The following is a 13932-nucleotide window of genomic DNA, read 5'->3' as shown; positions in this document are numbered from 1 at the left end:
ATTGCTTCTGAAATTACTTTCATGTACACTGAGTTTTATCTACTTCTGTTGGGCTATGGAATAGTTTTTCCTGTGTTATCTGTTGTCATCTTTCTGATGTACTGAGATTTGTATTAGCTTGTTTCCCAACATTCTGAGGAGGAGATAAATAAATGCCTGTAACTCTGAGAGTGAATGCAGAGTGATAACAAAAGAATATGCCTTCAAAAATGATGGATTACCATAAGAATGTGCATGTTTGCTGTTGTAGGTATAAACCAGCCTCATAAATTTACTATCAAGACAAGAATCTACCACGAAGATGTTGAGCCCTTCCTCCTTTCAAAAAAAGTATTTGATTAATATGGAAATACTTGATTTGATTAATATGGAAATTTGTGGATTCTTGTCCAGAGAAAGCTAATGCTGTAATGGGAGAAGGCAAGGATGCTTGTCCTGCTGAAAGAACCCAGCTCACAGGGGAAGAGATTATAGGATTTGCTATGAACAGTCCTGGGTTGAAGAACAAGTCCCTTTTAATCTCGTAATGTTTTAACTGAAAAATTGCTACCCCACCTGTGTATTTCTGTGGTACATTGTGTTTGAGTAGGTTTATTTTATGTCAATACTGATTCTCTGTAGTTTGCATTTTGGGGGTCATTTTTGAGGAATTTCCTCTGAGAGACAAAACCCTAAGGTTGTTCCTTTGGTAAAAAAAAAAAAAGAACATTTAGAATATAGAGCTGTGAATGCAACTCTGTGTGTATCCTGTTTAGGAACACATTGATTTACAGTAACTATAATCCTATATTTGGGGTCTGGAGTGCTCATATTAAAGAAAATCCATCATGATGACAATGTAATAAATGTAATATGCATGTTGAAATGAAAAATATAATTCATTTTGATAAGCCTTATATATCCCATATTACTGTGTTCTTTGAGGAACATTCTCCCTCTTCTCTTTCTCTCTCTTAATATATGTCTAAAGTCTTTTCCTTATGTCTTTCCTACCTAGCATCACCCTCTCCTTGTTCATTTTCTGTCCAAAGCAAAACCCTTCAGAGCAAATCTATGTTGAATTCCTACTACTCAGGTACTAGTGCCAGACTTTTCTTTCATTCCTAAATTTTCTTTGCTTTTGTTCGTTACCCAATATAACCTATAACAGACCGAGGCTTCTGAGTGTGAGACACTGCTAACCTTGTTTTCATTTTCTGTAACTTTTCTTTTCCTGTTGATCCCCTGTTGATTTCCATTGATCCCTGTCGTGTGGGTGAACGGAATTCCATCTCAAAGTTTCATCAGACACCGTGCCATCGACCACGCTGTTAGGTAAGAGGACAGGTATGGTGTGCTGGGCTGAGCTGGAGAGCAACTCACTCTCTGTGGCATGGGAATAACACTGTGGAGTGTTTGGCTTCCAAAATCAGAATTAATCTTGTGATTGTGTTAATCAGAAAATGTTTGTTTCATTCATGTTTTGTTATATTAATTGCTTTCAAAGGAGAGAAAAATTCCAAAAATTAAGGTTCAGCTGTTTTTTTCAAGTATAGGTTTTCTTTTCTCAGTGAGATTGGGGTTCTGGGCCACATCCCCACACACTGCCTTGCCTTAGGCTTGGTTCTGACTCCTGCAGGTGCTGCTGCCTGTGCAGCTGACACAGAAACACAGAAGGGTTTGGGTTGGGAGGGATCTTTAAAGGCTCTCCAGGCCAATCCCCTGCCATGGGCAGGAACACTTTCCTACAGACCAGATTGCTCAGAGCCCCATCCAAGTTCACCTGGAATGTCTCCAGGCTTGGGGCATCTTCCACCCCTCTGGGCAACCTGTGCCAGTGCCTCACCACCCTTTCTATGTGAAGTTTCTTCTTTGTCTGTAATCTGAATTATCCTGTTCCATTAAAAACCACCACATGTGCTGTGTGTGAGGCTGGGCTGTACCTGCCCCAGGGGGTGCAAATTTAAGTGAGGATTTGCATGTCTGCAGCAGGTGGGAGCCTGCAGCTGGGGTAAAGTTGCATGTGTAAAGGTGGGGAAATCCCTGGCTGGGTTTTGGGAAGTGGCTCCACCTGATTCTGTGTATGCTGGGAGTTAAATGCTAAATCTTTCAGGCAGTCAGGTATGAATTTGAGAGGATAACAAACAGGCAGGTCCTGAGAGGCAGAGGCTGTTCTGTGGCTGTGTAAGATATCAGAAAGAAATTCTTCCTTGTGAGTGTGCTGAGGCCCTGGCACAGGGTGCCCAGAGCAGCTGTGGCTGCCCCTGGATCCCTGGCAGTGCCCAAGGCCAGGCTGGAGCACCCTGGGACAGTGGAAGGTGTCCTTGGCCAGGGACTGGCACTAGATGGGCTTTGAGTTCCCCTCAAACCCAAACCACTCTGATTCTCTGATTTATGAATTCCTCCTCTATGCATAAGAAAGATGATGTGTGGCTGATCAGAATCTAGCCAGTGGGATTTATCATTTTGGATTATCTCCTATAAATGTTCCCTCCAGACACAGTAATGTACCATGACTGCTTCACACATCACTCAGAACACGTGGAAGGGCCACAGTTAGAAATGACAACTGGTGGCTGTTCCTTGGTTTACAGCCTGGCACAGAGGCTTGGAGGGGCTGCCACAGCACACACATCCATCCTGCTGCCTGCCAAAATGCTGATGGCAAGGAATGAGGCCTCTGAATGGGGTGGGCAAGGAAAGGAGTCCATTTCCCAAGGGGTTTGCTCTAATTTCCCAGAGATTCGGTGTCATCAACAGAAAAGCCTAAAGGCAGGTTCTCTTTTGGCTGTACATTAGAAACAAGGCCCTGACCTGCAGTTTGGTGGAAGATATCAAACTCTCAGTCTGGTGTTTGGCATCTGGGAAAAACTGGCCATTCTTTGGGGGAGCTGGATGGAATTAATGTGAGAACTGCACTCTTGGTACGCTGAAGCTCAAGGAGCAATGACCAGGTTCCCTCAGTGCTTGTCCTGGCAAAGCAAAAACCCCCAAAATTATTAAAACCCCAAATTTTGCAGATGAAAAAGAGGAAATAGTAATCTAACCAGACTTGTGCTTATGTGTTCAAAATGATTTCAGATTTCTATTAAGCACTATATCTGAGTAAGGATTGATATCCCTGTTTTATTCACGGGAATTTAAATATAGAGCACTTTTAAGACATGAATTACACAGACTGGTCACTGTCCAAGTTCCACCTGAATTTAACAACCTGTGAAACAGCCCCTGACACTGGAGAAATTTCTATCTTGTGACTTGAAGACAAATGAAAACCTTGGCGTTCTGGTGTCTCAGAGAAATCCATCAAATGTTGGATGTTGCTGTATGAGCAAAATGAGTTTAATTTTTGATGTTTATTAATATTAATTCCCAGGGAAGAAAAACATATCTTGAAAAGGGATCAGTCATCCCACTACCAATATCTGTACCTGCAATTCAGTACTGTTTGTTCCCATCTGTTACGTTTTCTGCTAATAAATGTTCTATATTTGCAGTATTGCATGGCTCCCTAGGCTTGGCTGTGACATGGAAGATACAGCAGATTTGGGATTTGTCTCTATCCCAATTCCTGATTAATACTTTTTATTCATGAATGTTTTTAGTGAAGTAATTTTCTTTTCCAGTTGTGGACAAGTCTGGATTTTAAATGTTTTGTTCAAACGTCTTTACTAGAGAAGGGAATATCTAACACTGAAAAATAATTGAGGTAGATTTCCACTTGAAGATGAGGTAGCACAACCTTAGGGATTATTTTTGGGGAAAAGATTCATATCCAGTAGCTCTTGAAGATGTTCAGATCTCATCAGGGCCATCCCTTCAGTGGGGCCAGCATGTCCTTCCCTTGCATCCCCTGGCATCTCCTGGCAGCAGGAAAGGATATTTGGCTTTGTTCTTATTCCAGCTGTTCATGAGGATCCTCACAATAGTCACTACCCTCCAGAGAGGAACTTTAGTGCCTTGCTGATGGGCAGAACAAGCAGAGAGAGCTCTCACAGAAGTCCCAGACATAGTCACAAAGTCTCAGTCACAAAGTCTCAGACAAAACCTGGCTGTGCTCAAAAAGACAGAAATTTTCCATGGATTTTAGACTTCTGTAGCTTTTTTGCCCAGCCTTAATCAGTCTGCTATGTGTACATCCCCAACCTAGTCTGAATAACTAAAAGATGTTAAATAGCCAGGATTGCTGCTTTAGCAGGTGCCTCCTTCACTGACTTTTTAAATTGTGGGATGAGTTAATTTATCCAATGGATGCTCAGAAATTCAATGGCTTGACCTGCTCAGTTGCATCAGAAGCCTCCCAGGCCAAGTCAGCCTCTACCAGGGAGCTGTGGGAGAGGTTTTCCCAGCTCTTCACTGTGCTGAGGTTGGCCAGGAGCAGAGTGAGCTCCAAAGGTTCAGACCTCTGTAGGCTGGGCCTTGAGCTGAATTCCTTTTACATTTCTTCCTGCCTGCAGAACTGGAAAACCCTCCCTTCCACTCTTTAGTGGTTTGTAGGTTCATGTGCTGTTTTGAAGCTTCCAGTTGTTTTCCAGATGTGACAGAATTTCTCTGGAAGTTGGGTTGAGCTGGCAGCCTCTTTTCACCGAGGAGGCAAAGAGAGATTCATCTTGATGAGCTCCACACATCCAAAGAGCTTCAGTTACATTTGTACCAAATAACCCCAAATCATTGTCCACCTCACCAAAACATCTTTGCATCTTTAGCAGGATTTTTTTCCATGCTACCTGATAAAGAAAAACGTATGTAATAGTTTTTATAAGATCAGAATACTCTTATGTAAGAATACTCTTATATTACAATACTCTAATATTCTTACTAGAATACTCTTATAAGATTAGAATACTCTTATTCTTGCTGTTAACCAAGCAATTCTTACAAAGTTCTAGAATCTAGAAAAGAATTACTTGCTTTTAAAAAATTATGGACGTGTGGCCTCTCCATGCCTTTGAAATGAAAGGTGCATCCTCTGTGCTGTCAAGACTGCTGTCAGAAGGTTTTGTTAAGGAATGTGCCCTTTCAGATCACAGTAGTTATCTTTAGATAAATGATGTTTTGCCTTTAGTTTGCCATACCACTGTTGGTATTGTAGATAGAATATTAGAGGTGGGTATTTATCATATAATAAAGCCTTGACACACACAAAAAAGCAAATTATTTTTCATCTTGCACCATATCCCTGGTGTAAGGGGAAGAGGTATTAGCCATGCTCTAGTCACCCTCGGAAGATGTCAAAGAATTGACAGCCTTTGCTCTAGTGTGGAGAGAGTGGCTCTGTGTGTAATTAAATCTATCACAAACACCACTCAAAACATAATTTATTTTGTGCAAAGGGTGTCGTATCGCATCTTATCACTTGCCAAGGCTAAGAGAATAAAAATTATAAGCAGATATAATAGCCCTGTCATTTCAGTCACAGGAGGAATTTGTGAACATTAAAGCAAAAGTTTTGAGAGAAACTTTTCCACATGTAGAAGATGACACATCAGTGCAGCTTTGCTTTTAGTTGTGAGGCATGGGTGAGTTTTCTGGTCAGGAGACAACACCATAAGCTGTGCCCAGATACCCATTTCTCAGTCTAACTATGTTTACAAAACAAATGATCTCTATAAAAGCATCTAAAGCTTTAATCCCTAAATGTGCTCTGGATGAGCAGGATCCCTCCCAGCAGCCTCACTGAGGTGTTGCACAGGGCTCTGATCACACAGAGCCACTTCCAGACTGGCAATCTAATTTCTCAGCTGCACTTCATCTTATCTGTGACATTTATGGAGAAGTTCATCAGTTTTTCTGTGGAGGCAAACATATTTATTTTACCTGTCTGAGTAGCACAAGAGTACAGAACACAAGGTGGTGTAGCAGCAGGCAAAGATCACTCACTGTCAGGGTTGCTCATCAAAGGGGGGAAATTCACTGAAGTGACCTCTGCTCCAGCTCCCCTCTGTGTGCTGGATTCTGATTCTTCTTGGCACAATAAGACCTCAGGGTTGATTTCAGCAAGTTCTTGATTATTTATAAAGACACAAAAAGCACCATTTCATAGGCAGGGAGAACTTGTGAATATGTGAAGTCAGCATTGGTACATTTGTTTAGCTGCAGTTCCACACTAAACACATGAGCTGAGATACCTGAAGAGTTTCCCAATCTGCCAAGTCAGGTAAGAGACAGGGAATCACTGAGTTGCTGTCTTCTACAGAATTTCAGGGTGTTAGGTGAGTTCTTAAGCTGATCCCAGAGTGGTTTGGGTTGGAAGGAACATTAAAGTTCATCTTTTTCCAGCCCCTGCCATGGGCAGGGACACTTTCCACAAGACCAGGCTGCTCCAGACCCCATCCACCCTGGCCTTGGACACTCCCAGGAATGGGGGAGCATGAAAATGCCAGCTTCCAGAATCAAAACATCTGAGTTGGCACAGGACATCTCAATATTGGGAGTAACTGTGGCACTGAAAAGGGTTAACAAACAAGCTGGCAACACACTTTGCCATCACAAGATGTGATGTTAGAAACAATCCTGTCACAAACAGCACATTCCCAGCCACATGCAGAATACCTGCCTTATTTACAGCTGCACAAATAGAAGTGTGGAAAATTGGAAATTGTTCTAGCAAGGAACCGGAGCCCTGAGCAGCCTGCTCTAATGAGACTTCAGAAGCTCTCAACTGATTTACTTTATCAAAGAGAAAATGAAGAAGTGATTTGATCAGTGCCTGCATGGGTCAGGATTTCAAATGCTCAGAGGGCTCTTTAATCTAACAGAAGGTATAATAAGATTCAGGGCCTGCAATCGAAGCTAAGCAAAATCAAATTGCAATTAAGAAATGTTTAGACAGCAAGGGTAATTAACCATTGCCACAATTTTAGGGGTCAGAATGGAATCACCAGCTCTTGAAAAGTTTTAATTTGAATTATTTCTTGGAACGGTATTCCATCTTTGGAATGCAGTGAAATGTGGTGGTGTGTGTTTCTAGCAAAAGCACAAGGACCTATGACTAGGATAAATGTGCATATGAAATATAATTTAAAAAACCCCAAACCCTGATGCATGATCCTGTACATTTAGTAGTTTCTGAGTATTAGAGTGAATTATTTCCTGCAAATTTTCCCATTAAAAAACCTCCATATTTTCCTCTTTTGCTTTTCTCACTGTAAACTCACCAAAGGCACACATGCTTTATAGGCACTGCCAAAAATTTAGTGAATAGTCTTGGCCAATTTGTCCTGCAAAGGGGACTGGGGACATGTTTGTGAGATGCAGACAGAGAAAAGGGACTGTGGAAGATTACTTTAACTTGCTTTTAGTGCAACAATTAAAGCAGCAGCCTGACTTTGCTAGAATCTTTGTCGTCTTTCCCAGTAATAATGGTGCCAAAAGGAATGAGATGTGTGTTATAGCTGCAAACAGAAGGAAAAGCAAAGCCTGCTTGCCAGCCCTCCAAAGACTCTTTTGGTTGATTGACCGAGTGAGAGATCAGTTTCCTGCCACCTCCCCTCCCACCTGCATTTGGAGTTGCTCACAAAATTGCTGCAAACACATCCTGAGAGGTGCCTGGCCCTGCTGAGCTCCACACTCAGATGGAGAGGGAACAATGTGTTATTTGCATCAGGCTTTATTAGCAGAACATGGGGGTGTTAAGCTCAGCTCACACACAGCAATTCATGTCCAGAAAAGCCCCTCTTACACTTTCTGTGGACCAGATAAAACGCTGGCAGGAACAACTGAGAGTCCAGAGCTGCTGCTGTGGTTGGGGTTGGGATTTTTTTGCAGGTAGCACAGGTGCCATGCATGATGTGTTTGTCACAGAGGACTGGAGGAGGACTGAACAGATTTAGCTGTGTGTCCCAGGGTGGAGAGGGGTCACCCACAGTGTGTGAGGCTTTTCTTTAGGCAGAAACAGATGACTGGGAGAGGCACACAAACTGTGCTGCCACAGATCACACTTTGCACTCTTCCCTGGGAGGGTGGGCAGGCCCTGGCACAGGGTGCCCAGAGCAGCTGGGGCTGCCCCTGGATCCCTGCAAGTGCCCAAGGCCAGGCTGGACAGGGCTTGGAGCAACCTGGGATATTGGAATGAGATGGTCCCTTCCAAGCCCAAACCATTCTGTGCTTCTGTGCCACAAGAGCTGTTCTGCAACCGCTGGGGTTTGCACCAAATTTTATCTCATTGACCAAAGAGACCAGTTGTCACTCAGAGACCAGAGACAGACCCCTCTTTGCTGCTGAGCACTGTCTTCTAGTCCCAGCTCCATACCAAGAGTTTACCTTAAGGGAAGTTATTCTGGAAAGAAGAGGCCCCCACTTTCCTGTCTCTCACCTCTCCCTGTGACACATTTCTCTGAGAAGAGAGCCGAGCACACCGGAATTAAAGGAACTGATGAAGAGAGAAATTAGTAATTGCCTGCAAAGGAGCTGGCTGATCTGAGCTCTGTTTTACAAGTCGCCTGTGCTCTGCATGTGCCCTGCCCGAATTAGCACCAGAACCACATATTAGTTTTAAGACTCCCTCTCGAATTGGGATCTCGTAATGTTTTTTAATTGGGGCTGATAAAAATGTGGCATTACTTGCAGGTTCCTCAGAGAAGCCAGTTGTGAAATTGGGTTTGTATTAAACCTAATGATGGAAAATTAAGCATAGTACGTCTGTCGGAAATGGTCTGCGATAAAAATCTTCTCCTTTTCATTACAGGAGGTTAATAGGGAATAGGGGAGCAAAGATGCACTGGGAAAGCGAAACCAACTAGGGGAATTAATAAGCCTTGAAATTCCCTCTGTTCAGAGTTCTCACACTGTCATTAGTCAGAGCATTAGGGATGATTATACAAATGCTTTGGATGTTACTCTTCCTTAAATCCCAAATTTATTCACATTTTGTGTGTGAGGGTTGCTGTGCTTGAGCCATAGTTCTGTAAATCCCCACGTCCTGGGAATGTGACTGTGTTTATGAGAACCTGGCACTCAGAAATCCTGAAATTCAGGAGTCTAATCTTTAAAGCAGATGATCGCTGTGCTATTTTATTTCAGAGGAGCAGGCTGTGTTCAGCATCTCTGATAATTTACCCCCCAGCCGTGTTTATGTCCCACTGGTGATCAGCTTGCCCTGCAGCAGTGCCCACTGCTGGCATTCCTGTCTCCTCACACTCCTGCAGCTACCAAACAGAGCATATCCCTGCTTTCTCATCTTCCCTAACCTAATAATAAAGCAGCTGAAGTGCTCTTTGTCACGTCTGTGCTTTGCCAGCTGCTGAGGATGCAGTGGGATGCCCTCAGCCCTCTGCTCCTGCCCACCCTTGCAGGATGGACATGGGCAGCCCCTGCCCAAATACCACCCTGGTTTCTCAAGCTGAGCAATGTTTACAAGAGCATTCCAAGACCATTTCTGCATCACAGAAATCACCCTGAAATTGCAATTTGATTTGTTTATTCTTTATCCCCTTAAAAACGTGGCCGTAGTGTTGCTCTCAAGGGGTGGTGGCTCAGCTCTTTGTCAGTGAACTTGCTGTAAGAAACAAACCCTGTGTGTGGAAACTCAGGGGGGTTTTGTGAATAATCTGAGGGAGGTGCATTTTCTGTTTGCTAATACCCTGGTTTGGGTAAGGCCAGAAAGGATTGATGAAGATTGTATGTGTGAAAGGAGCTGAGCATCTCAGATCCCTGCAACCGTAGGAAAAAACAGTGCTATATTTGGGCAACTACTTAAATTTGGACAGCTCTGCTAGATAAGTCATTGAATTTTTCATTTAGTCTGAATTCCTGTTGTTAAAGATTGTTACAGCCAATTGTTTGGTTATTGGAGTTATTATTTCTTTTCTATTAGTTCACTGGGAATATTTTGTTGTGCATACAGTTTTGCTGTGAATATGAGGTTGCAATTCCATCTGCATAGTGATAGAGTTCTTTAAATCCACTTCTTTCAAAAAAAACCCTTTTCTATTAAGTTTACATATCTGAAATCTAAATTTCTGCACACAAAATAACTACACTTTTGTACTGGTTTATTTTTGATTTTTTTTTTCCTGATGATATTACATCTTTGTCATTGACATACAAAATTTTAGGCCTGAACTAGCAGAGCAGTTGAATTTGCCTCAGCATCCTGACTTATTTGAAATGCTAATCTTTTGCTTGCCGTTCACTCGGGTCCCTCTCAGTTATCTCATGCTGTACACCCCAAATCCTGCTGAATCTCTTGCTCATCTCTATGTACCTCTGAGCCCTGCTCTTGGCAGGTTTGGGAAGACAGTAGCTGTGTCAGAGCTGCTGTGGGGAGCTCACCCTTCATGTGCCATATCCTTGTTAGCCTGATTCACTCCCTTCCTGTCTTTTTGGCTTTGACTGCTTGACTCAAACAAATATTCAAGTGTGATTTAGTCTTCCCAGGCGTTTTGGATAATCGCGTCCTTTCTATTCATTTCTTTACTTCCTTTTGCCCGCGCCGACCTGCGGGGTGGCGTCAAACACACGGAGAGAGGATGAGACTGGGAGTAGCAGGTGGCTGAAAGCTTGTTTTACCTCCTGTCTCTCCAACAGACAGCAGCCACGGCGAGCTGGCCCAGCCAACCCTGACCATCCAGACCCACCCGTACCGCAGCTGCGAGCCCGTGGAGATGTCCTACCCCCGCGGACAGTTCCAGCCCGCCATCCGAGTGGCAGACCTGCTGCAGCACATCACCCAGATGAAGAGGGGACAGGGCTATGGCTTCAAGGAGGAGTATGAGGTGAGAGGAACCTTTCTCCACGTGGCTGAGTAGGGAAGTTGCCCTCACAAGGGGTAAAAACTTGGGAGAAGAGAGGAGCTGGTTTTGAGAGCTTCTTTTCCTTAAGTCACCCTCTTAATCGTTTTCTTTCTGATTTTGGCTTTGAGGGCAGGATTTTGCAGCATTATCAGTCTTTGGAGGCCCTCTATTGCAAAGAGAAGGTGTTCACCACAGCAGTAAGTGGGTGACACTGTGCTCATCCCTCTTTCCCATAAGGAGCAGACAGTAAATGCTCAGCAGGTGCTGAACCCAACACAGGACACACAGTCCCACAGTCCTTTCCTTATCGATGTTTTCCTTGAGTAGTGTGAGCCAGGCTGTGAGAAAAGGAAGGGGCTTTGCCTGAGCTTTTTGGGAGCTCCAAGCCCTCTCTCCTTAAAATTAAATTAAATTTCATTAAATCACATTAAATCAGAGCGCAACAACCCGAATGCCCAATTGTCAAGTCAAGGGCAGGTATTTCTGTAGTTTAAATGAAGGTGAAATTTTCCAATATGATCAAACCTCTGGCGCAGAATGGGCTTGACTGACATCCTCTGCCAACTCCATGTGAGAAGAGGAGCAAAGGGTAAGCTGGAAAAATGAAAGCTGCCTTCTTTCCCCTCACCTCTTCCCCTTGCAAGCTGGAATGACCAGGAATGTAATCCACATGACCAGGAAACACCATGTTGGGGATGATTTGGGAGAGGAAAACACATTTAGAGCAGAGCAAACAGAAGAGGGAAATAGCATCAAACATATGTGAGACTCAGCTCTAGCAAGCAGTAATTATAATGAATGTAGTAAGCTCGTGGGAAGGCAATAATAAATTAATATGCATAGTGGCATTAAAACTATTTAAAAATAATGTAACAGCTATGAAAATAAGTTATTTAATGAAGACAGCTCACTTTTCCACCCTGCAAGTGAGAGTCCATGGGGTTTGTGTCCACAGTGCTGCAGTTTGCTGTAATTGAGAGCCTGTCTTTTCCTGGTCCTCACCAGGGAGCATTTTTTAAATCAGATGGCATCAAAAACTGTCATAGCAAATGTTTCTGGAGCTGTATGTTAACCAGGTCTAGGCACTCTTGCCTCATAATCAAGTGTGCTAATTAAATTATCAATATAAAGAGCTTTGTTTAATATTGAAAAAGGGTAATAATTCTCTGAGGAGATTTACTTAGCCCCACCTTGGCCTCCATTTCCATGAGGAATACCCAAAACTACATTGATCTCAATTACAGATGCCCAAAGACCCAGTTCTTGATGCTCAAGAAGGAAGCAGGTGCTGGCATATATGTAATTTTCTGGCACTGGCATCGGTAATTATCAAAATAGCACATTAGCATGAAAAATGTCAATGCAACTTTCAGCTCCAGGAGCTCTGCCTTCCCCACAAAGTGCTGTCTACAGACGTGCACAGCGATGATGACATTGCATAGATTTGCATAATTCCTTTCTTTACGAGGAATGGCCTGCAGAATGCCACGAGCCCACAACTGCTCCAGCCTTCCATCCTCTGGAATTGCATGGCCTGCAGAATGCCACGAGCCCACAACTGCTCCAGCCTTCCATCCTCTGGAATTGCATGGCCTGCAGAATGCCACGAGCTCACAACTGCTCCAGCCTTCCATCCCACGGTGGGATCTGGGGCTGGAGCACGGGATGGAGGCAGCCCTGCAGCTCCAAGGAGCAGTGGGGAGGATGTCAGGGAGCACGGGAGCTCCTGGAAGGTGGGAGGTTTGAGGTGCTGGGGGCTCAGCCTGGCATCTGCAGGAGCACCGAGCTGCAAAATTGGCTTTGCAAGACGCTTTGCAGAGCAGCTGATAAAATCACGAGAAAGAATTTGATGTCTCTTTTAAAACGTGTTTTCAGACACTAATATCAGTGTCACCTCCAAATATGCTCTTTTTTTTCTTCTAAGGAGCTGATTTTCTACTTACTTTGCAAATTGATAGCATAAATTGCAGCCTGTTTAGTGACATGTTACCAAATAATTTTACTCTCATGAAAAATCACTTTGAACGGAGCATATCAGTCACACATGACAATCTCTTATCTCTGTGCGTTCCCATCTCCGCCGAATAACCTGGAAATTGCATTCCATATTTGTTTAAAGGATGCCTGCACCTCCAGGTTGGAGCACAGGCAGCTTGTTTTGCTGAGGGCACCTAGAGGAATGTTCCTGGGAGCTCCAGGCGGAGCTGAGAAGCAGGATGGGATTGTGCGAGGGGTGTCGGGGCTGGTGTGAAATGAGAGTTAACTGGGTGTGGGTAATGGGAGAATCTGTCAGCACTCCTCGTGTCTGTGTTATTTTGGGGCTGCACCTGAGGGCAAAGTGTGACTTTGGGACTTTCTGGCTGCTGCTTCTGTTCAGTGATAAAAGAAGTGGAACAGAAGAGAACAATCTGTCAGTGGCGCTGGGTGTAGATGGCGCTGCTTGGGGTTGGGAATAGCCATAAACATTTAAACAGGACACATTTAAATGTCACCAGTTCCTTTTGCAGAACATACCAGCTCTGATTTGTTGGGAGCCGTGGGACCAGTCCCACAGACTTATTGTGAGCACCAATTACTGGCTAAGGAGATAATAAGCTTAATTATCCAAACTCATTTTCCATTATGATTTAGGATGCCACTAATGCACATTCTCCTGCTGCATTACTGAGACTGTTCAGTTATTTTAGATTTTGTGTCTCCTTTCCTCAGGCCTTTTAGTGCTGAGAGCCTTCAGGTTGTGGAATTCACCCCTGGACTTTAACCCTTTAATTTCCACCTGCACATTTTCATGTGGCCCAAAGAACAGATCTGGTGGTCCAGGCTATGATGGGACACTGTAAAATGAATGGCTGAAATATTTTTTTTTTCTCAGATTATGTTTTTTAGCCCAGGTAATTTTTAATTCTGGCTCCCAGAAGATTTGTGGGCAGAGTTTTTCCACTGCTGTTGAGAAGGGAATGGCTTCAGGGAAAGGGCCAGGGCTGGGTGGCACAGCTTGGGATGAACAGGAAGGCTTTGAATTGATGTCATTGCCTTTGGCAGCAAAACTGCAGCATTGAGGTGGATCACTGAAAATGAAGGATTTGAGTTTTTGTATTTAAATTAAAAGCAAATAGCAAACTAACTAAATTCATCTATCCAAAATTTAAATTGGCTTGCAGTGAGCCTCAGTTTAATGGGAACACTTCAGTTATGTCTGGGCTGTGGTGCTTAGGAAGCT

General features: G+C 43.6%; 1 protein-coding gene across 12 annotated transcripts in view; it reads left to right on the top strand.

Moving 5' to 3' along the window:
- The window catches only part of PTPRT (protein tyrosine phosphatase receptor type T), a 432610-nt gene that overhangs the window by 385502 nt on the left and 33176 nt on the right, over window positions 1-13932 (top strand). For 5 of the 12 annotated variants that reach the window (XM_086852378.1, XM_086852367.1, XM_086852368.1 and 2 more), the window contains 3 exons: window positions 998-1075; window positions 1279-1314; window positions 10507-10694. In XM_086852378.1, the coding sequence (XP_086708504.1) occupies window positions 998-1075; window positions 1279-1314; window positions 10507-10694 (302 nt within the window). The remainder of the gene's footprint in view (window positions 1-997; window positions 1076-1278; window positions 1315-10506; window positions 10695-13932) is intronic. The other 7 variants (XM_086852376.1, XM_086852375.1, XM_086852373.1 and 4 more) reach the window with 2 other exon arrangements.

The sequence above is a fragment of the Cyanistes caeruleus genome, chromosome 16 (assembly GCF_971803275.1).
Source record: "Cyanistes caeruleus chromosome 16, bCyaCae1.hap1.1, whole genome shotgun sequence".
Classification (NCBI taxonomy): Eukaryota; Metazoa; Chordata; class Aves; order Passeriformes; family Paridae; genus Cyanistes; species Cyanistes caeruleus.
The sequence above is the reverse complement of the archived record's forward strand: the minus strand, read 5'-3'. Positions and strand labels throughout refer to the sequence as shown.